The sequence below is a fragment of the Neofelis nebulosa genome, chromosome 14, assembly GCF_028018385.1.
Source record: "Neofelis nebulosa isolate mNeoNeb1 chromosome 14, mNeoNeb1.pri, whole genome shotgun sequence".
Lineage (NCBI taxonomy): Eukaryota > Metazoa > Chordata > Mammalia > Carnivora > Felidae > Neofelis > Neofelis nebulosa.
Window position 1 is genome coordinate 17,586,261 of NC_080795.1, and position 24,920 is coordinate 17,611,180.

At 35.2% G+C, this 24,920-nt stretch overlaps 1 protein-coding gene across 15 annotated transcripts in view; it reads left to right on the plus strand.

Moving 5' to 3' along the window:
* The window catches only part of CSPP1 (centrosome and spindle pole associated protein 1), a 155,645-nt gene that overhangs the window by 79,913 nt on the left and 50,812 nt on the right, over nt 1–24,920 (plus strand). For all 15 annotated transcript variants that reach the window (XR_009253708.1, XR_009253709.1, XM_058699749.1 and 12 more), the window contains one exon: nt 24,484–24,613. Coding sequence is in view for 13 of the 15 variants with exons in the window: in XM_058699749.1 (XP_058555732.1) it covers nt 24,484–24,613 (130 nt within the window). In the remaining 2 variants the exon portion in view is untranslated. The remainder of the gene's footprint in view (nt 1–24,483; nt 24,614–24,920) is intronic.

Genomic DNA, 24,920 nt, shown 5'->3' on the forward strand with positions numbered 1-24,920 from the left:
ACACACAACATACACCAAAATTATGTTATACACTATAATTATTATTCTGTAACCTGCTTTTAAATTAACAGTATGTCATAAATATCTTTTGCATGTTAGTATACTTTGTAGCATCATTATTTAAAATTAAACTATTTATTTTGAGATAATTATGGATTCCCATGATGGAATTGTAAGAAATAATATAGAGACATCTTGTATACCCTTTGCCCAGTGTCTTCTAATGCTAAGATCTTATAAAACTATGGTATAGTAGCACAGCCCAGATATATGACATTGGGTACTGTCACGATACAGAACACTTCCATCTTCACAAAGATTCATTATAATTACCTTTTATATTATAGCCACATGTAGTTCCTTCCTGCTCCTACTCCTTCCATAGGCACTAGGAACAACTAATCTGGTTTCCATTTCTTTTTAATACTGTTAAAAAATGCTATATAACTCTCAACAATAGCCAAATTACGGAAAGAGCCTAAATGTCCATCAACTGATGAATGGATAAAGAAATTGTGGTTTATATACACAATGGAGTACTACGTGGCAATGAGAAAGAATGAAATATGGCCCTTTGTAGCAACATGGATGGAACTGGAGAGTATGATGCTAAGTGAAATAAGCCATACAGAGAAAGACAGATGCCATATGTTTTCACTCTTATGTGGATCCTGAGAAACTTACCAGAAACCCATGGGGGAGGGGAAGAAAAAAAAAAGAGGTTAGAGTGGAAGAGAGCCAAAGCGTAAGAGACTCTTAAAAACTGAGAACAAACTGAGGGTTGATGGGGGGTGGGAGGGAGGGGAGGGTGGGCGATGGGTATTGAGGAAGGAGGCACCTTTTGGGATGAGCACTGGGTGTTGCATGAAAACCAATTTGACAATAAATTTCATGTATTGAAAAAAATAACAAAATGTATATATATATATTTTAAATGCTGTATAAATGGAATCACAGATGTAACCTTTTGGGGTTGACTTTTTATTTTGTTTTTTATTATTATTTTTATTATTTTCATTTTTATTCATTTTTTGAGAGTGTGTGTGCATGCAAGTGGGTTGGGGCAAAGGGAGAGGAAGAGAATGTTTGTTTTTTTTTTTTTTTTTTTTTGTTGGTGGGGAGAGAGAGAATCTTAAGCAGGCTACATGCCCATTATGGAGCCAGATGGATGTGGGACTCCATCTCATGACCCTGAGATCATGACCTGAGCCAAAACTGAGAGTCAGACACTTAGCTGACTAGCCACCCATGTGCCCCAGGGTTGACCTTTTAAAATCAGCATAATTCTCTAGATATTCATCCAGATTGTTGCATGTATAAATTGTTCTTATTGCTGAGTAACATTTCATGGTATGGATGTACAACAGTTCGTTTAACCCTTTCATCATTGAAGGACATCTAAGTTAGTATGAATAGAGCTACTATAAATATTTGTGTATAGGTTTTGTGTGAGTGTAGTCTTCACTTCTTTAAGATAATTGGTCAGGAAGGTTGTTGTTGGGTTATATGGTAGTTACAACTTCAGTTTTATAAGAAATTGCCAAACTGTTTTCATGGAGACTGTATTACCATTTTTACATTTGTATTGGCAGTTTATTCAGAATCTGGTTTCTGTATGTCTTTACCAGCACTTGGTGTTGTGACTTTTGTTTATGCTACTTTGGTAAGTGTGTAATGATATATCATTGGAGATATACACACACACACACACACACACACACACACATATATAATTTACATTCAAGTTAGCACATGGTGCAACAATGATTTTAGGAGTAGATTCCTTAAGCCCCTTACTCATTTAGCCCATCCCCCCCCCCAACCCCTCCAGCAACCCTCTGTTCTCTATATTTAAGAGTCTCTTCTGTTTTGTTCCCCTCCCTGTTTTTATATTATTTTGTTTCCCTTCCCTTATGTTTATCTTTTTTATCTTAGAGCCCTCATATGAGTGAAGTCATAAGATTTTTGTCTTTCTCCAACTGACTAATTTCATTTAGCATAATACCCTCTAGTCCCATCCACGTAGTTGCAAATGGTAAGATTTCATTCTTTTTGATTTCCAAGTAATACTCCATTGTATGTATGTATGTATATATGTGTATGTGTGTATATATATATATATATATATATATATATATATATGTATGTACCCATCTTTTTTTTTTTTTTTTAACATTTATTTATTTTTGAGAGACAGAGACAGAGCATGAGCAGGGGATGGGGAGAGAGAAGGAGACACAGAATCGGAAGCTGGCTCCAGGCTCTGAGCTGTTTGTTAGCACAGAGCCCGATGCACGGCTTGAACTCATGAACTGTGAGACCATGACCTGAGCTGAAATCAGAGGCTCAACCGACTGAGCCACCCAGGCACCCCTATACCACATCTTCTTTATCCATTCATCCATCAATGGACATTTGAGTTCTTTCCATCCTTTGGCTATTGTTGATAGTGCTGCTATAAATATTGGGGTGCATGTGTCCTTTCGAAACAGCATACTTGTATCCTTTGGATAAATACCTAGTAGTGCAATTGCTGGGTCGTAGGGTAGTTCTATTTTTAATTTTTTGAGGAACCTCCATACTGTTTTCCAGAGTGGCCACACCAGTTTGCCTTCTCGCCAGCAGTGTAAATGAGATCCTCTTTTTCCGCATCCTCGCCAACATCTGTTGCCTGAGTTGTTAGCTATTCTGACAGGTGTGAGGTGGTATCTTATTGTGGTTTTGACTTGTATTTCCCTGATGATGAATGATGTTGAGCATTTTTTCATGTGTCGGTTGGCCATCTGGTTGTCTTCTTTGGGGAAGTGTCTATTCATGTCTTTTGCCCATTTCTTCACTGGATTATTTGTTTTTTGGGTGTTGAGTTTGATAAGTTCTTTATAGAGTTTGGATACTAACCCTTTATCTGATATGTTGTTTGCAAATATCTTCTCCCATTTTGTCGGTTGCCTTTTAGTTTTGCTGACGGTTTCCTTCACTGTGCAGAAGTTTTTTATTTTGATGAGGTCCAATAGTTCATTTTTGCTTTTGTTTCCCTTGTCTCCAGAGACGTGTTGAGTAAGAAGTTGCTGCAGCTGAGGTCAAAGAGGTTTTTGCCTGCTTTCTCTCAAGGATTTTTATGGCTTCCTATCTTTTGTTAGGTCTTTCATTCATTTTGAGTTTATTTTTGTGTATGGTGTAAGAAAGTGGTCCAGGTTCATTTTTCTGCATGTCACTGTCCAGTTTTCCCAGCACCATTTGCTGAAGAGAGTGTCTTTATTTTTTATTTTTTTTTTGCATTTGACAATGTTTAATGCTTACTCTTGGTATACATTTTCAGCAAACTAGAATCAAAAGAAAATTTTCTACATCAGTGTACCAATTATCAATTATTTGACTTTCAACTTCAAATCAACTCTTCTTTACCCTGTTTTGTGGTGCTGGAGTTAGTAACCATTTCTTCTTTACCAGCTGCCCCAAGTTTGGCTTCATCAGCACAGGGTGCAGCAGGAACACTGTAAGTTTCCATCTGGTATAATTTTCTTTCAACCTGAAGAACTTTGTTTGGTTTTTCTTATAATGTAGGATTTTTTTGAGATAAATTATCGTAGTTTTATTTGTCTTTATTTTAATTTCATTATGGAAAGATAGTTTTCCTACATATAGAATTGTAGGTTGTTTTCTTTTAGCATTTCAAATTCTACTGTCTGTGTCTATTGTTTTTGTGAAGTATGCAGTCCTCTGAATTCATGGTCTATCTTATTAGATTGTGTCTTTTTCTTTGGCTGCTTTCAAGGTTTTCTCTTTTATTTTTGGTCTTCAATAATTTGACTATGGTACTTCTAGGTGGAGTTTTCTGTCTCTTTATCTTTTTAGGGATCACCAAGGCTCTTGAATCTTTAAATTTATGTCTTTACCAAGTTTGGGCAACTTTTGGTCATCATTTTCTCAATTGTTTTTCTGCTCCATTGCCTCTTTTTTCTCCTGATTATCTCATTGCAAGTATTTTACCTCTTTCAGTATTGTCCCACAAACCAATTTTGAGCAAGTCCCTGGCTGTGATTTCGTTTTGACGTTTCTTTTAGGGAGAATTCTTCCATCTTGTCATTTTGGCTAAGTTTCTGTCTTTTGTGTGTTTTGAAAGCTTATTGTGTTTCCTGCACCTGAGAGTAATGCTGTATTTAAAAGGGGTCATACACTGTCCAGGGCCTGGCACTTCAGGAAATGTTTCTGGTATATGCTGTGTATGCTCTTGGAGTTTTCACTGCTCTTTCCCCCATGTCAATCCTCTGTAGAGCTCCTCCTTGCTTGCAGTGGGAAGTGTTTGGACCTATAACTAGGTGCGCTTTGATTTGGTTGTTAAAATAAGCCTTGCAGCACTTACACATTGTCTCCCTCCAATCTTGAAGATCCTTCTGCTAATCAGTCCTCAGATCATTCCAAGTGATCTGACCTCAAAACAGCTGTGTTTGAAGAACACGGAAAGCCTAGGGTTCCTCTAAGAGACTGCCTTTATTCCATTGGATATTTGTTCCTGCTTTGTCAAAGATTAGTTGGCCTCAGGTTTGTGGGTCCATTTCTGAGTTCTCTGTTTTGTTCCATTGACCTGAGTATCTGTTTTTATGCCAGTATCATACTGTCTTGATGATTACAGCTTTGTAATACAGCTTGAAGTCTGGGATTGTGATGTCTCCAGCTTTGGTTTTCTTTTTCAAGATTGCTTTGTCTATTTGGGGTCTTTTCTGGTTCCATACAAATTTTAGGATTGTTTGTTCTAGCTCTGTGAAGAATGCTGGTGTTATTTTGATAGGTACTGCATTGAATGTATAGATTGCTTTGGGTAGTATCGACATTTTAACAATATTTGTTCTTCCTATCCAGGGGTATGGAATATTTTTCCATTTTTTTGTGTCTTCCTCAATTTCTTTCATAAGCTTTCTGTAGTTTTCAGTGTATAGAATTTTCACCTCTTTGGTTAGGTTTATTCCTAGGTATTTTATGGTTTTTGGTGGAATTGTAAATGGGATGGATTCCTTGATTTCTCTTTATGTAGCTTCATTATTGGTGTATAGGAATGCAACTTATTTCTGTGCATTGAATTTATGTCCTGCGACTTTGCTGAATTCATGGATCAGTTCTAGCAGTTTTTTGGTGGAACCTTTTGGGTTTTCCATATAGAGTATCATGTCATCTGCAAGGAGTGAAAGTTTGACCTCGTGCTGGCTGATTTGGATGCCTTTTATTTCTTTGTGTTGTCTGATTGCTGGGGCTAAGGCTTCCAATACTATGTTGAATAATAGTGGCTAGAGTGGACATCACTGTCTTTTTCCTGAGCTTAGGGGGAAAGCTCTCAGTGTTTCCCCTTTGAGAATGATATTAGTGATGTGTCTTTCATATATGGCTTTTATGATCTCGAGGTATGATCCTTCTGTCCCTACTTTCTTGAGGGTTTTTATCAAGAAAGGATGCTGTATTTTGTCAAATGCTTTCTCTGCATCTATTGAGAGGATCATGTGGTTCTTGTCCTTTCTTTTATTGATGTGTTGTATCACCTTGATTGTTTTGTGGATATTGAACCAGCCCTGCATCCCAGGTATAAATTCCACTTGGTCGTGGTGAATTATTTTTTTAACATAGTGTTGGATCTGGTTGGCTCGTATCTTATTGAGGATTGTATCATTGGAGTTTTAATTTACATTTCCCCAATAATGATGATGCTTAGCATCTTTTCATGTATTTATTTGCCATCTATAAATCTTTGATGAAATGTTTCTTGATGTGTTTTATACATTTTAAATTGGAGTTTCTTTTTTTAAGTTTATTAATTTTGAGAGAGAGAAAGAGAGATGTAGGAGCAGAGAGAGGGAGATGGAGAATCCCAAGAGGCTCCACTTTGTCGGCGCAGAGCCTGATGCAGGGCTTGAAGTCACAAACCATGAGATCATGACCTGAACTGAAATCAAGAGTCAGATGCTTAACCTACTGAACCACCCAGATGACTCTGGAGTTTTTTTTTAAACTACTGAGTTTTGAGAGTTCTATATCCTGAATACTAGCTCTTTGTCAGGTATATATATTGTGCAAATATTTTGTCAGTCTAAAGCTTGTCCTCATCCTTTGAGTAGGGTTTTGCATAGAGGAAAAGTTTGGTTCTATTCTATTTATTAGTTTATTTTATTTTTTATTTAATTTATTTTCCAATTTTATTTTAAATTCTAGTTAGTTAACATACAGCAATATTGGTTTCAGGAGAATTCAGTGATTGATTCATCACTTATATACAGCACCCAGTGCTCATCATAACAAGTGCCCTCCTAATAGCTATCACCTATCTATCCCATCCCCCACCCAAATCCCTCCATCAACCCTCAGTTTATTCTTTATGTTTCAGAGTCTTTTATGGTTTGTTTCCCTCTCGTTTTTTTCTCCCCACCCCCATATGTTCATCTGTTTTGTCAAATTCCACATATGAGTGAAATCATACGGTATTTGTCTTTCTCTGTCAGACTATTTTGCTTAGTGTAATGCACTCTAGCTCCATCCATATCATTGCAAATGACAAGATTTCACTCTTTTGGATGACTGAGTAATATTCCTGTGTGTGTGTGTGTGTGTGTGTGTGTGTGTGTGTGTGTGTGTACATCTTCTTTATCCATTCAGCAGTTGATGGAGATTTCAGCTCTTTCCATAGTTTGGCCATTGTTGATAATGCTGCTGTAAACATTGAAGTGCATTTACCTGTTCAAATCAGTATTTTTATATCCTGTGGGTAAATACCTAGTAGTGCAATTGCTGGATCATAGGGTAGTTCTATTTTTAACTTTTTGAGGAATCTCCATACTGTTTAATAGAGTGGCTACACCACTTGAGCAAAACTTAAAATTTGATTAAGCCCAATTTATCGGTTTTTCCTTTTATGGATCATATTTTCAGTGTCAAGTCTAGTATTCTTTTTCTGGGTCTCGATCCCAAAGATTTTCTCTTGTTTTTTTCTTTCCCTAATAAATGTTTTGTTGTTGTACACTAAAGTCCGTGATCCATTTTGACTTAATTTTGGATAAGATGTGAGGCTTAGAGTGAAGGTTTGTTTGTTTGTTTGTTTGTTTATTTATTTATGCATGCCTATGGGTGTCCAATGGTGCCCAGCATAGTTTGTTAATAAATGTTTTTCCTGTATTGAATTGCTTTTGCACTTTTGTCAAAATCCATTGGACATATTTGTGTGAGTCTCTTTCTGGAATTCTGTATTCTATTCCATTGATCTATGTGTCTGTCCGTATGCTGGGAGCATTGATTATTGTAGTGATGCAGTAAGTTTTGAAATTGGGGAATTGTGAGTTCTCCAAATTGGTTTTTCTTTACCAGGATTGCTTTGACTATTCTAGGTCATTTGCATTTGAATATAAATTTTAGGGTAAGCCTGTCAGTTTCTGCAAAAAGGCAGTAGAGATTTTGATAGAGATTATATAGAATCCGTAGATCTGTTTAGTATTATCATCTTAATTTTTTATTGTGGTAAAATACACATAACAAAATTTACCATTTTAAGTGTGTAGTTCAATGCTATTAAATTACATTCATACTGTTGTGCAACCATCATCGCCACCAATTTCTTTTTGTCTTGTAAAACTAATTCTACCTATTAAACAACATCTCTCTCTTCCCCCCTCCTGTCCACTTCTGTCTCTATGATTTTGACTACTTTAGGTACCTCTTAAAAGTCGAATCATACGATATTTGTCTTTTTGTGTCTGGCTTACTTACTATAATGTTTCAAGGATTAATCCATGTTGTAGCATAAAGTCAGAATGTCCTTCCTTTATAAGGCTGAATAATACTTGATGTATGTAGATACCACATTTTGCCTATCCATTCATCAGTGGACACTTTGGTTGCTTTTTATGTTTTTCTGTTGCAAATATGCTGCTATGAACATGGGTGTACAAATATCTCTTCTGGACTCTGCTTTTGGTTCTTTTAAGTATATACCCAGGAATGAAATTGTTGGATCCTATGGTAATTACCCATTGGGTAACCACCATACTGTATCCCACTGCAGCAGTACTATTTTTCATTCTTGTCAACTGTACACAAAGATTCCAATTTCTCCAACTACTCACCAACACTTGTTATTTTTTTCTTTTGTTTTTTTTTTTTTGATAATAGCCATCCTAATGGATATGAAGTTTTATCTCATTGTGATTTTGATTTGTATTTCCTTATAATTACTGATGTTGAGCAAAGTTTCAGTACTTATTGATCATTTGCCTGTCTTTAGAGAAATGTCTCTTGAAGTCCTTAGCTCATTTTTGAATTGGGTGGTTTGTTTTTATGTTGATGAGTTTTACAAGTTCTGTATATATTATGGATATTAACTCCTTTTAAGATAAATGATTTGCAAATATTTTGTCCCATCCTTTATGTTACCTTTTTACTCTGTTGGTAGAATCTAGCAACACTAGAGATGCATGCAAATTTTTAATCTTCATGAAGTTTAATTTGCCAATTTTTTTTTCTTTTATTGACTGTCTTTATTTATTTTTTATTTTTTTATTAAAAAAATTTTTTTTAACGTTTTATTTCTTTTTGAGACAGAGAGAGACAGAGCATGAATGGGGGAGGGGCAGAGAGAGAGAGAGGGAGACACAGAATCGGAAGCAGGCTCCAGGCTCTGAGCCATCAGCCCAGAGCCCGACGCGGGGCTTGAACTCACGGACTGCGAGATCGTGACCTGAGCTGAAGTCGGACGCTTAACCGACTGAGCCACTCAGGTGCCCTTTATTGACTGTCTTTAAAACACACATCCAGGAAATCATTGCTAAATCCAGTGTTGTGAAGCTTTTGCCCTATGTTTTCTTCTAAGAATTTTATGGATTTTTGTCTTAAATTGAAGATTTTGATCCACTTTTGGGTTAACTTAGGTATAAAGTATTATTAAGGGTCCAACTTCATCCTTTGCATGTGGGTATCATTTTGTTAGTGTTCTTGTTGAAAAGACTGTCCTTTTCCTATTTTATGGTCATGGCACCCATGCAAAAATTATTTTACTTCACATGCATAAGTTTAGTTCTGAGGTCTCTATTCATTTATTCTATATGTCTGCTATATGTCAGTACCATGTTGATTTGATTACTGTGGCTTTGTAGTAAGTTTTGAAATCAGGAAGTGTGAGTCCTGTAGCTTACTCTTTTTGAAAAAAATTTTTGACTATTTGGAGTCCCTTGAGATTTCATATAAATTTTGGTAAGGGTTTTTCTATTTTTTTTCTGAAAACACCATTGAAATTTAGATAAGGCTTGCATTGAATCTGTACATCATTTTGGGTAGTATTAATATCTTAGCAATATTAAGTTTCCTAATCCATCAATAGGGGATGTGTCTCCATTTATGAATATCCTCTTTAATTTCTTTCAGCAGTGTTTTGTAGTTTTCAGTGTATGTACAGGTTTTGCACCACTGTGGTTAACTTAATTCCTGAGTATTTCCATTCTGTTTGATGCTATTTTAAGTGGAATTGCTTTTGTAATTTCCTTTCCAGATTGTTCATTGTTGTGTATAGATAAGCACCTGATTTTTGTGTGTTAATTTTGTATCCTGTCATTGCTTAATTTTTGTATGTGTGTGGAACAGATTCTTTTTGTGAGTGTGGAATCTTTTAGGGTTCTCTATATATAAGATCATATCATCAGTGAAAGAGGTTTACTCCTTACATTCCAATTTGGATGCCTTTTACTTATTTTTCTGTCCTAATTGGTCTGGCTAGTACTTCCTGTACTATGTTGAATAAAAGTAGTGAAAGCGGGTGCCTTGTTCCATATCTTAGAGGAAAAGCTTTCAGTTTTTAAAATATGGCATTTATTATGTTAAGGTAGTTTCCTTTTATTTGTAGTTTGAGTATTTTTATCGTGAAAGATTGTTGAATTTTATCAGATTTCTTGCATCAGTTGAGAGGATTATGTGTTTTTTGTTGTTATTTGTTGTTTGTTTTTGTTTTTTGGCTTTTTTCTGTTAATGTGGTATATAATATTGATTGATTTTTTTGTATCCTTGTGTTCCAGGAATAAATCCCCTCCTTGGCTGTGGTGTTTAATCCTTTTAGTAGGCTCTTGAATTTGGTTTGCTAGTATTTTGTTGAGGAACTTTACAATAGTGGTCATAAGTGATATTGGTCTGTATTTTTCTTGTAGCATCTTTGTCTGGTGTTGCTATAACAGGGTAATGTTGGCTTCCCAGTATGAGTTAGGGTGTCTTTGCTCTTCAAGTTTTTGGAAAAGTTTGAGAAGGATTGGTGTTAATTTTCCTCCCTCCCTCCCTTCCTTCTGTTTGTTTATTTTTTAGTGAGGGAGATGGAGATAGAGAATCCTAAGCAGGCTCCACGATGTCAACATGGAGCCTGACGCAGGGCTCAAACCCACAAACCCATGGATCATGACCTGAGCCAAAATCAAGAGTCAGATGTTCAGTTGACTGAGCTACCCAGGTGTCCCTGTGTTAGTTTTTCTTTTAAGTGTTTGGTAGAATTCACCATTGAAGCCATCAGGTCCATGGCTTTACTCTGTCACAAAATTTTTTTTTAAATTTGTTTTAATGTTTATTTATTTTTGAGAGAGAGACAGAGTGCAAGTGTGGGAGGAGCAGAAAGAGAGGGAGACACAGAATCAGAGGCAGACTCTAGCTCTAATAGCTCAGAGCCTGACGCAGGGCTCAAACCCGTAAACTGTGATCTTGACCTGAGACGAAGTTGGACCCTTAACCAACTGGCACACCTGTCACGAAATTTTTGATTACTGATTAAATTTCCTTACTAGTTAATGGTCTTTTCACACTTTCTATTTCTTTATGGTTTAGTCTCATATCTTAACAATGTTAGGTTTCCAGTCCATAAATATGGGATGTCTTTAAAGTTATTTAGGATTCTTTAATTTTGTTCACAATATTTTCTAACTTTTATACTAACTTTTAAACTTCTGTTTAATTTATTCCAAACTATTTAATACTCTTTGGTGTTGTGAATGGAATTGCTCTTAATTTCATTTCAATATTATTTGTGCTAGTGTATAGAAATACAATTGAACTTTTTTATATAGATCTTGTATCCTGCAACTTTGCTGAACTCTTATTTTTAGTGTTTTTAGTGGATTTAAAAATTTTTCTATATGCATGATTATGTCATTGGTAAATATAGTTTTACTTCTTCCTTGAATTCTTATGCCTTTTATTTCTTTTTCTTGCTTAATTGCCCTAACCAGAACCCTTTGTACAATGTTGAATAGATACTATGAGAATGGACTTCTCTATCTTACTGATCTTAAGTGGAAGGCATTTATTTAGTCTTTAACCATTAAGTATGATGTTGTGAGTTTTTTGTAATTGCCTTTATCAGCTTGAGGAAGTTTCCTTTTATTCTTTCTGATTGTTTTCATCATGAAGTAGTATTTAGCATATGTCAACATATCTTTAAACTGGAAGCTGAATTTTGCCAAATGCTTTTTCTGCATCTTTTGAGGTGCTTCTGTGGTTTTTATTCTTTATTCTTTTAATACGGTGTAGTATATTGATTAGTTTCTTATATTAAATCAACCTTGAATTTCTGTGATGAATCCCACTTGGTCATAAAGCATAATCGTTATTATATGTTACTGGATTATTCAGTTTTTGTTGATTTTTTTTCCTCTGTATTTATGAGTGACATTAGTCTTTGGTTTTGTTTTCTTTTCATGTGTGATTTTGATATCAGGATAGTACTGGCTTAATAGAATTAGTTGGAAGTGTTCCTCCATTTTCTATTACTTTGGAGTTTGTGACGAATTGTTAATTCTTTCTCTGTGGTAGAATTTACCAAGAAACCAGTTGGCTCTTGGGGCGCCTGGGTGGCGCAGTCGGTTAAGCGTCTGACTTCAGCCAGGTCACGATCTCGCGGTCAGTGAGTTCGAGGCCCGCGTCGGGCTCTGGGCTGATGGCTCGGAGCCTGGAGCCTGTTTCCGATTCTGTGTCTCCCTCTCTCTCTGCCCCTCCCCCGTTCATGCTCTGTCTCTCTCTGTCCCCAAAAAATAAATAAAAAACGTTTAAAAAAAAAAAAAAAAAAAGAAACCAGTTGGCTCTTGTCTTTTCTTTGTGGGTAGTTTTTAAATTACAGTTCAGTGTCATTACTTTTCATCAGTTTATATTAAAATTTTTTTTCTTATGTCTGTTTGGTAGTTTGTATCTTTCTAGGAATTTATGTCCTCGCGATGATCCAATTTGTTGGTATAGTGTTTAAAGTATTCATTCTCTTCCCTTATAGTATTATAATTTTTATAATGTTCCTTCTTTTATTCCTGATTTCAGCACTTTTAGTCTTCTTTTTGTTCTTTTAGCTAAACACATGTCAGTTTCATTGATTTTTATAAAGAATCAACTATTGATTTAGCTGATTTTCTCTTGTGTGCTTCTGGTTTCCATTTATTTCATTTATTTCTGGTTTAATTTTTTCCTTTCATTTTGTTGTGTTCAGTTTGCTCTTAAATTTTCCAGTTTTTGAAGGTGGGAGGTTAGGTTATTGATACGTTGTCTTTCTTTGTATGTATATATATATACATATACACGTGTATATATGTAAATATATATATATATATATATATATATATATATATATATATATATATATATACAACTATAAATTTTCCTCTGAGTACTGATTTAGCTGAATCCCTGACATTGTATATGTTGTCTTTTATTTTCATTCATCTCAAAGCATTTTCTAATTTCTCTTTTGATTTCTTCCTTGATCTGTTATTTTAGAGTGTGTTAATTTCCGCACAGTTGTTAATTTCCTGAATTTCCTTTCCTAATATATAATTCTCTTGCAGTTGGAGAACATACTTAATATGATTTCTGTCCTTTTAAATTTAGTGAGGCTGGGGCGCCTGGGTGGCGCAGTCGGTTAAGCGTCCGACTTCAGCCAGGTCACGATCTCGCGGTCCGTGAGTTCGAGCCCCGCGTCAGGCTCTGGGCTGATGGCTCGGAGCCTGGAGCCTGTTTCCGATTCTGTGTCTCCCTCTCTCTCTGCCCCTCCCCCGTTCATGCTCTGTCTCTCTCTGTCCCAAAAATAAATAAAAAACGTTGAAAAAAAAAATTTAAATTTAGTGAGGCTTATTTTGTGACCCAGCATATAGTCTGTGATGGAGAATGTTCACTTGAGAATTTGAGAAGAATGTGCAATGTCCTGTTAGTGGATCATTCTATCAATGTGTCTTAGATCTAGTTGGCTTGTAGTATTGTTTATTTCCTGTATTTCCTTGTTGATCTTCTGTGCAGTTGTTCACTTGTCCTGTTATTAGAATTGAAGCTTTGAAGTCTCTTATTATTTTTGATTTGTCTGTTTCTGTCTTCAGTTTTGTTAGTTTTTACTTTTAATGTTGAGTCTCTGTAGTTTTGTACATATATGTTTATAATTTTTATGTCTTAATGACAAGTTGACCCTTTTATCAGTATAAAAGATTCCTTTTTGGGTCCAGGAACAATTTTTGATCTAAAATACTTTTTGTCTGTTATAAATGTTGCTATACTTTTGTTCTTTTTTTGGTTAACTTGCATTTTCCATGTCTTACCCTCAATTTATTTGTGTATTTGAATCTAAAGTGTGTCTCTGTGCAGACTACTTATTTTTGCATTCTGCTCTGTCTGCCCCTATTCCCTCCCATCCCCTGACCCACCCTGTTCTGCTAGCCTCTGCCTAAATTTGCATTGAGTGCCAATTCTTATTAAGAACCTGTTTGCTATTTTGCCTTTTAAAAAAATACCCTCTGTTTTTTTTTTTCTGTTCCTCCATTGATTCCTTCTTTTATGTTAAATATTTTATAGCATTCACTTTTAATTCTCTTCCTCTGTTATAATTCTTGTGGGATTTTTGGTGTTTTTGTTACAGATTAAAATTAACACATTAATTAAAAAGAACTGAATTTAGATCAATATCAACTTAATTTAAAATTGTAAAGGGACACCTGGGTAACTTAGTTAAAAGTTTGAGTCTTTTTTTTTTTAATTTTGTTATTTGAAAGAGAGAGCGCGAGAGCGTGTGTGCAAGCAGGGGAGAAGGGCAGAGGGAGAGAGAGAGAGAATCTTAAGCAGGCTCCATGCTCAACACAGAGTCCAACAACCCTGGGATCCTGACCTGAGCCGAAATCAAGAGTCAGATACTCAACTGACTTAGCCACCCAGGCGCCTTAAGTGTCTGACTCTTGATTGTGGCTCAGGTCGTGATGTGTCATGGCTCAGGTCATGGCTGTGAAATTGAGCCCTGTACTGGGCTCCGTGCTGGACATGGAGCCTGCTTAACATTCATTCTGTCTCTCTCTCTCAATCTCTCTATCACCCCCCCACCCCAACACTCAAGTGCATGTGCACTCTCTCTCAAAACAATGTAAAAAATATTTCTCCAATATAATGCCATTCCTTCCCTTCTCCTTGATGCCACTGTTGTTGTACAAATTACATCTTTATACACTTAAGCCCGTTAACATGGTTTTATAATTATTTCCTTTCCTTTCTTGATCCTTTGTTTCTTTATCTTTTAAGTTAGAGAAGAATAGAGTTGCAAATAAAAACATATTTGTAATCTCTTTTATCTTTATGTAATTACTGTTACTGGTGTTCTTTATTTCTTTGTGTTTATTCCAGTTGCTGTCAAGTGTTCCTCAATTCAATCTGAGGTCCTCCATTCAATATTATAGGACATGTCTGTTAGAGATGACTTCTCTGAGTTTTTATTTAATGGCCCAGTCATTTCTGTCAGCATTTTGAATGTGTCATCTCATTGCCTTCTTGTCTTCAAGGTTTCTGATAAGCTCTTAATCTTATTGGAGTTCCCTTGTACGTGATGAATTGTTATTTTCTTGCTGTTTTAAAGAGTCTCTCCTTGTCTTTCGGCATATTGACTATAATGTGTATACATATGGATTTCTGTGCTTTCCCGCTTAGAATCTGATGAGCTACTGGATGTGTTGATTAATATTTTTCATCAAATTTGGGAAATTTTCAGCCAGTGTTCAAACATTCTTTATGTCACTTTGTCTTTTTTCTTTCTGAGACTCCTATACTTGGTATTCTTGATGGTGTCCCACAGGGCCTCTGAGGTTTTGTTCATTTTTATTCAATCTTTTTCTTTCTGTTCCTCAGACTTCATCTCAAGTGACACGTCTTCAAGTTCAGTGAATGTTTCTTCTGCCTGCCTGCTAAAATCTACTAAAATCTCTAGTGACTTTCCACCTCTATAATATCTGTTTTTTTAATGTTCTTTTCTTTTCTTTTCTTTTCTTTTCTTTCTTTTCTTTCTTTCTTTCTTTCTTTTTTTTCTTTCTTATTTATTTTTAATTTACATCCAAGTTAGTTAGCATATACTGCAATAATGATTTCAGGAGTAGATTACAGTGATTGATCCCCTATGTATTACACTCAGTGCTCATCCCAACAAGTTTCAGTGTTTATTTTTGAGAGAGAATGAGTAGAGGAAGGGCAGAGAGAGAAGGGGACAGAGGATTCAAAGCAGGCTCTGCACTGACAGCAGAGAGCCTGATGTGGGACTCGAACTCACAAACCATGAGATCATGACCTGAGCTGAAATTGGATGCTTAACCAACTGAGCAACCCTTTATTTGATTTTTTTTTTTAAATAATTTCTCTCTGTTGATATTCTTTATTTGGTGTAACATTGTTCTTACACTTTCTTTTAATTCTTGAGATATGATTTTCCTTCATTTTTTAAGATATTTGTAATTCATCAAGGTCTTTGTCCACTAAGTCCAACACATGGGATTTCTCAAGGACAGGTTCTACTGACTGATTTCTTTTTCCTATATATGGTCTATACTTCTCTGCTTTTTACTAGTCTCATATACATTTTTTTTGTGTGATTGAAAAGTGGACCTTTAAAAAGATACAATGTGGCAACTGTGGAGATCAGATTTTTTCCTTTCCCTAAGGCTTATTGTTGTTGCTATTTGTTGTTGTGACTCTTCTTCAAGTAATATTGTGAACCAATTCTGTAAAGTTTATATTGTTATGTGTGACTACTGATTCCTCTCCTGTCTTATTAGCTTAATAGTTAGGTCATGACTGAACAGAGGTTTCCTTAAAGGGCTTAGATTTCCTTAAAGGACTTAAACCTGTAAGACTCTTTGTGGAGTGTTCTGTCTTCATGTTGGTGCATGTTCAGTACCCAAGCAGTATATACCTCTGCCTTCACTTCCTCCTGGCACAGAACCTCACTGCCAGCCAGAGGTGAGAGATCAGAGTGTTCTCAGAGATTTTCTGGGCATCTTTGTAGTTCTGCATATGCACGAGGCTTTCTAGATTCACAGGAATATGTTAGTTTTTCAAGCCCCTATGGATATTTTACTCCCCAATTTTTCTTCCCCCCCCCCCACCTTTTTTCTTTTTGGTCAGCCTTTTGCTTGTTCCAGTGGTTTTGCTGCCTCAGATAACTGTAATGTTGCTGCTGATTGTTTTCTACAAACACTTCATGATAAGGATGTTATATTGAATAAGGTTTGGGTATGTGTTAAATAAAGGCAGGCCTTAAGAATGGAGCTTTTCCAGGGAGCTGCCAGATAGGTCACAAGTGACATTTATGTATAGATTGGCTGTTTGGGGAGCTTCAAATCTGTTCTACACGTCCAGTGGTAGAGGGCTGTTGGTTTTTACAGCTGCCATCTGTGGCAGATTGTTGGATTTTAAGGCTTCAGTAGAGCTAGGCAGAAGTTGAATGGGAAAGGGCAGTTCACATGTCATAAATTCCTGTTCTTAATGAAAGTTTTTATTTTTTAATTTTTTAAGACTCTTCTTGGATTGTTGCAAGACTTTTGTTAATTTTCAGAATTATTAAAAAGTTGATTTTGACCATTGTTAGCAGTGTTTTCAGTACTTCAATGGAGTAGCAAATTTTCAGAGGTTCCTACTTTGCTATTGTGGAAGTCTTTCCCAGTTTTAGAACACTTTCATCTCAGTAAGATTCCTCACGTCCATTTACTGTTAGTCCTGATTCCTGTCCCCAGTGTAGTTGTTTCTTAAGTTGTCTTTTTTCTATTATATTTTTCTGAATGCTATATTACAGAGTGTAAAATTGTTGTATAATAACGGTTAAATAATGAAATGACCTCTTTAATTTTTTGCAAGCCAGTTTCTCATGCACTTATTTATCCCCAAGCATTTTAGTCTAATTAGAAATGGAAGGAACCCATGCTTCTGTAAACTGTTTTGGTGTGCACCTAATTTGTCTTCTTTCCAATGTTGTATTTCTTTAAGACAGCTTAATTCATAGGTAAAAATGGTACAGCAAAGGGGCTTGTAAGTCTGCCATTCACATCCCCAAACCTGTGTTGACTGATTGATGATTTGTACTTAGAATTTTGATTGTCCTAAATTGGTATACATTTACTAAAACAATAAGTCATAATAATAATAGCAATTTCAGTTTACTGAGTAGTGTATGTTTTCATGTCATGTCATTATATACATTATAGTTTATATCTATCAGTATTTGCAATTGAAGAAATTGAAACTCAGCTATATAAAATGACTTCCTGGAGCGCCTGGGTGGCTCAGTTGGTTAAGTGTCCGACTTTGGCTCAGGTCATGATCTCGCAGTTCATGAATTTGAACCCCATGTTGGGCTCTGTGTTGACAGCTCAGAGCCTGGAGCCTGCTTCAGATTCTGTGTCTCCCTCTCTCTCTGCCCCTCCCCCACTCACACTCTGTCTCTCTCTCTCTCTCAAAAATAAATAAACATTAAAAAAAAATTATAACATGACTTCCCTAAGTCCTCAGTCAATAAGCAGTTTAGGTGGAGACTGAAATAGCTTTGTTTGGCTTCAAAGCCTCAACTCTTTGCTACAGTTTAGGAAACTAGTCACATTTACACTGTAATGATTTGTGATTACAGCAGAAATTGTAATTATTTTATAAATATATTTATTTTGTGAACCAAAATTTGCCACCTACAAAAGGACTATCTTTTTGTTGAGCAAGGTCTATTAAGGACCATGTTAAAGAACTTTAGAGTTGAAAAAGATCTTTGGAATTTCTTACGCTATGAAGGTTTCAGAGCGGCTACAAATCTATTGAAATATTGAATGCTTAAATTTTGTGTATATATGTTTCTGCAATAAATGTGGATATCTTTTAATCAAATTCTCAAATTAACTATGATAGGACTCCCTTCCCAAAGATGATGAGATAAAACCGTTGGTAGGTATCCATGGCTACGCTGCAGGCCAAATTATCTCCTGTGACTTTGACAGTGTTATCCACTCCTCCAGTTCTGATATTGGCATTGTCCTCAATAACCACTTTGTCATGCTCATTTCTTATGTGACAATAAATTTAACTACATTGTCTAAATGGTACACCTTATGGTCTGAATGATTTTTTTAAGATTAAAAAAAATTTTTTTTTAATGTTTATTTTTAAGAGAGAGAGACTGAGCATGAGTGGGGAGGGAGGGAAAGAGAGAGTGAGAGAGAGAGCGAGAGAGAGTGAGAGAATCTGAAACAGTCTCTAGGCTCTGAGCTGTCAGCACAGAGCCCAACAGGGGGCTCGGACTCCTGAAATGCGAGATCATGACCTGAGCCAAAGTCCGACACTTAACCGACTGAGCCACCAAGGCACCCCTGGTCTGGGTGATTTCTAAGTAGTAAGAGCTCTGGATCACCAGAGAAAGAGGGGGGAAAAAGAAGGAGAAGAACAGGAGTCTTCAATTGCTAGGGAATCACTGCTTCAACTTTATTCACTTCTCAAAACCATTTTTGGCAGTGTCCATCCCAGGTCCCATAAACATGGCAGGGTTTTAGAGAATCTCCTAGTCTTAAGCCATAAATACCATCGGTAAAATCTATAATGACTTCGTGAAAAGAGGAAAAAAGCGTCTAAGTTTATGTGTTTTTCTTATTTTTGTTTTTGGAATGCTGTTTATCTTTGTTCTTTGTGCTTCTTTTGTTGATAACTTTAAAAAATTGATTTCTTGAAACATGAAAGCAATGTCGTTCTTTAAGCAGAATTATTGAAAAATTGATGATAGAATTAAGGGAGGATGATAGAAATTGGATTAATGAAGGAAGGAAAAAAGTACAGAGATTATTAATGAAGGTGCTGGAGTCCGAGTAACATAAGGGAAATTCCCGAAATTCCTGCTCTCAATGAACAGGAATTTAAAGTAATTGGTACTTTAAATAGTAATTTAAAAAGTAATTTAAATACTTTTCCATGGAAAATATGAAGTTCACATTTAAAAATCACCAAATAGGGTCGCCTGGGTGGCTAAGTCTGTTAAGCATCCAACTTTGGCTCAGGTCATGATCTCACAGTTCATGGGTTTGAGCCTCTCATTGGGCTCTGCACTGACAGCTCAGAGCCTTTAACCTGCTTTGGATTCTGTGTCTCCCTCTCTCTCTGTCCCTCTACCTCTTGTGCTCTGTCTCTCTCTCTTAAAAATAAATAAATATTAAAAAACAAAAATCACAAAATATACAAGGAACTAAACCATGAGTGGGGATAGGCTTGCAAAAACAGACAGATAAGGACCTCAGATTAGGAATTATTAGACAAAATGTAAAATAGTCATATTGGTCATGTTTATATCAGGGCATAATAAACTTATGAAGAATGACCAGTCAGAGTTTAAATGCAGCTATGTATTTTAGAAAAATTTTTAAATGATTGAGAATATTAACTTAATGGACGGACCTTAATAGCATATGTCACATATCTAAAGTGAGAATTAATGAACTAGAACAGTTTTCAAAATGTGGCTCCCAGAGTAGCAAAATCATAGGGCAAACTCTCAGGCCCTTACCCTCCCTGTGAATGAAAATTCTGTAGAGGGGCTGACACCTTGTGTTTCAACAAGCTTTCCAGATGATTCTTTTGTACACTAAAAAAATTTTTTTAATGTTTATTTTTGAGAGAGAGCGAGTGAGCAGGGGAGATGCAGAGAGAGAGAGGGAGAGAGGATCCAAAGTGGGCTCCTCACAGACAGCAGAGAGCCCTATGTGGGGCTCAAACTCATGAACCCATGAACTGTGTGTGACCTATACTGATATTGGACACTTAACTGACTGAGCCACCCAGGCACCCCATGTTGTCCTCTAAAATTTGAAAACCTCTGAACTAGTAGATACAAAATCATTCAGAACAGGGAGAAAAAGACATGGAAAATATGAAAAAAAAAAAGGATAAAAATTATGGAACTAAAAAGGACTAACTATGAAATTGGAATTCTAGAGAGAGTGGGACAAAAATATTTGAAGAGATGATATCTTAACATTTTCTAATTTTTTAACCTATACATTCTGGAATCCTAACACCTTGCAAACAGGCTAGATAAAAGACAATTGTAGTAAAACTTGAGAATATAAAATACAGAGGAACGTGAAATCAGCCAGAGAGAAAAGACCTTTCTTTCAAAGGAACTCTAGAAAGCTATTCAGAAGATAAAGATACTGTCAATGTGTTGAGACAGTTGTATACTCAGCAAAGTTATTTTTCATTAATGAAAATGAAATAAAAATATTTTAAGAGGAACCACTAAATTTACCATTAGCAGACCCTTAGTAAATGAAATTCTAAATGCAGAAGGAAGGAGGTTGCAATGAGAAAGGTCTGAGTTTCATAAAGGAGTGGAAAGGAAGAAAGGTGGTAAATAAGTAGGTGGAATTAAATATTTATGTAAAATTATTTTGGATTTAAGGGTAAGTAAAATTAAGAATAATTAATAGGAATAGCATATAATATGGAAGGGGCTAAATAGGATTAATGTGTTTTAAAATCTTTGTATCATTTGGGAGGATGGTAAATATTTTGATTAGCTTTAGTCTTTGGTAAGTATGGATGTTATATTTTTAGGGTAAGCATGAAAAGTATTGTGATAAGGGATGCGTGGGTGGCTCAGTCAGTTACACATCCAACTTCAGGTCATGATCTCACTGCTCATGGGTTCAAGCCCTGCGTTGGGCTCTGTGCTGACCGCTTAGAACCTGGAGCCTGCTTCCGATTCTGTCTCTCTCTGCCCCTCCCCCGCTCGCGTGCTGTCTCTCTTTCAAGAATAAATAAACATTAAAAAAAAAATTAAAAAGTATTGAGATAAAAGGCACAACTTACTAATGTACTAAAGGGAAAAAATTAAAAAGGCAAAAAGAACAAAATGAGATATAGAAAGGTTTAAGGAGCAAGCCTGTTTAACCTGATTATAAGTCCAAATTAAATGGAAAATTTTAATTTGATATTAGTAAATTTTTAAGTATCTATATCTGTTTCAATGAGAAAGCTTGTCATACTAGATGCGAAAGCAAAATCCAGGGGTTACCCGTATTACATATATTTAAATATGATATGAAAGTAAAAGGGTACAAATACACTAAGAGAATATGAAATAAATTTTGTTTACTATATTAACATCAGATAAAATGGATTTTTTAGTCATAAAGCTTCAAGATCAAAATAATTCTTTTATAAAGAATAAAGGTTCATTTTAGCAGCATAAAGGCAACACAAAATTTTATGCACCTAAAAATAAGGTCTCAAAATATATAAAGCAAAATTTTAAAGAACTTCAGATTAAAGTAGACAAACAGAATCCTAGTGTGAGACTATATTATTTCTTTATATAAGTGATAGCTTGATAAGGCAGAAAACAAGCAGTAGGGTTGTAGAAGAATAAAAAGATTAATAAAAGACAAGGTTTTACTGAAGTTGATCAAGAAAAAAATGAGGAGGCATAAATAAATACTGGGAATGAAAAATTGTCACTGTAGTTGGAGTTAAAATGATAGTAAGGGTATATTATGCGTAGTTTTATGCCAATGAATATGGAAATTTAAGTGAAGAAGAAAGATTCCTCTTAAAATTTAACTTAATAAAATAGACTCAAAAAGAAATAGAAAACTTGAATAATATAAAAACTTTTTTAGAAATTAGGTCATAAGGGGTGCCTGGGTGGGCTCAGTCAGTTAAGCGTCCATCTTCGACTCGGGTCATGATCTCGCGGTTCGTGGGTTCGCACCCTGCGTTGGGCTCTGTGCTAACAGCTCAGAGCCTGGAGCCTGCTTCAGATTCTATGTCTCCCTCTCTCTGCTCCTCCCCTGCTCATGCTCTGTCTCTGTCTGTCTCTCTCAAAAATAAACATCAAAAAAAAAATTAAAAAAAAAAAAAGAAATTAGGTCATAAGTTTCAAATCTTCCCTCAAACTTACACAAAATAATACAGAGTACAGAAGAGGAGGGAGTACTCCACAGCTGTGATTATGAGAATGTCATAATCTTGATATGAAACCCAACAAGGTCATAATGACAATTGGAAATTTCCAGCTAATTTCAATCATAAAGATAGATACAGCCATCCTAAAACTGAACCTCATAATGTAAAAAGGGATATTGAATTCTAAATTGGAATTTTCTGGAAAATAGGATGCATAAATGTAGTAGTACACCTCAACTAAGAGTGTGGACTGTGGAGGCAGAGTGTCTTGGTATGAATCCTGGTTTTTCTATTCAGCTGGAGGCATGTTGCTTAACTTCTATTCCCTGTTTATTAAGTGGGATAATAATGGTATCAACTCATAGGTTTATTCTGAGGATTGAATGAATTAAAATATGTAAGGTGTCTAAAAAAGTGTCTGACATATACTAAATGCTAATTGGTGTTAGATGTCAATATTGTAAAATCAGTATTATAATGTACTATATTGGTATAATAAAGAAGAAAGCTATATTACCATCTCAGTAGTTACAGAGAAAGAAGTAATAAACATCAATATCCATTAGCGATTGAAAACTTAACAGAATATGTTAGAGAAGAGCCTACTTAACCTGAGAACGTGTAAACATGAAAGACCTATATCATATACTTTACTTAATGGTGATACATGTAAAACATTCTTTTTGAAATTGGCAATATGACCACATTTTTTAGGGCCCAATAATTGCAGCAAGATCAAAAATAAAAAAGGAAGAAAGATAGGTATGAGTATTAGGAAGGAAGAGAGCAAACAAAATGTTATTTGCAAAAGAACATACACATAAAATGTTAGAATTTTAATAGTTTTAGCAGCATTGCTGAGTACAAAATCAGTATATATAAAAAGCAGTTGGAGGAAATGGCAGTTACCTTAAAAAGCTAAACATAGCTTACCATACAACACTTGGTATATACTTAAGAGGAATGAAAATATATATACACACCAAGACTCATATGTGAATGTTCATAACAGTATTGTTCATAATACTTTAAGTATAAACAATTCAAATGTCCATCAGCTGATAAATGGGTAAACAAAATGTGTTATATCCGTATAAGTGAAATATTATTCAGCCATAGAAAGTTAGGAAATCCTAATGTATGCTACAACATACCTCAAAAATAGTGTTATTTTTTGACTACCACCCTCTTACCACTTCTCTCCTTGCTCCCATCCCAATCTGACTGTGTATCTCTAAACCCTCTCATCTTTGGGCCATGGGGAAATTGATAAAGGCCAAGAATTTGGGTCCTTGAGTGAATGGTAAAAGACAGGAAGAAAAAGGAGTGAAATAGATAATGAGTGAATCAATTCGCTATATAATTTGTAGCTATTTTGTTTTGAGAGAATGGTTTTACTCAAATAAGCCCCTTTAGCCTTCTTCATTTGCACATACAGAGCCCCCACAAAGTAGAAGTTCTGTTAGGAATCATTTGCTCTGGATCTTCTCATCTGTCCTTTTATCCTCTCAGGATGCAGTGTGACAGTATACATAAACATACCTGTTTATCTTCATAAAAGATTATAAATAAATTGGATAAATTAGATACACAAAAGGAACTCTTATTTAAAGACGTGATACTGTTTTTGGAGATAAGCCTTTCGTAGTCTCTTTTTCATAGTTATAATTTTATAATAAAACTAATATTTGAGTTTATCTTTTGTAATTCAGATTTTTAAAATGTATTATTTTCTTCAAAGTGGCTACATTCCTATGTTTAAGACAAATAACACTTTATTGCTTGAGATTTCTGTAACCATAATATGTTTTAAGTTTTTCCTTTTTTGATTCATTGCAAATTTTTCAAAAATATAAATTTTATTTGAGACAGACTTTTTACTGTGATTTTATTGTTTTATTTTTGAGATGGCTAAGAAGTTGGTATACATTTATTAAGTACATTCTTATGATATTCAGGGAATTCTGTATTATTTCCCTGCATTCAGAAAAGTGCCTAAGTCATACGTATACCACTTGATGACTTATCACACGGATTTTACCCCCATGTAACTGCCACATAGGTCAAGAAATCTAATAAATGTAAAAGTTTCATTAATTGTGAAAACAGAGAGAGTGGAGAGAGCTTAGTAAGGGAACATTTACTTAAGGATTTCTCTTTGACCTACAGAGAAATATCTTCCCCTATTTTTAAATCTACTTAAATGCTATGCTGTTTCAAAGGAGTGTTGTATTCTTGCTTTGTCATAAATGGATACAAATTGTTGTGTACTTGATGTAGGAATATGATTGGACAGAACGAACTGAAAATCACAAGTGATCGAGGAATAAATTCAGGATTAATTTTTGAAGATAAACCAAAGCCTTCAAAACAGTCACTTCAGTCTTACCAAGAAGCTTTGCAGCAACAGGTATTCATTTATTCATTCATGCATTTGTTCATTGATACATTTAATGTTGAACATCTTATATGTTAGCACAGTGGTCCCTTAGAACTCTTTGTGGCACAGGAGAAAACAATACCAGTCCTTTATAATTCAATATGATAAATTTTTGATGCAGATAGATTAGAATGCTTTTGGAAACATAGGATAAGGATAATTGCCTGGTGATTAAGAAGACTTCATGTGTTGTTGATATTTGAGCTGTATGTTATACAGTGAATAGATTTTAAATTCTTGGCATACTCAGGAAATAGAATTGATGTGGGAGAAGGAT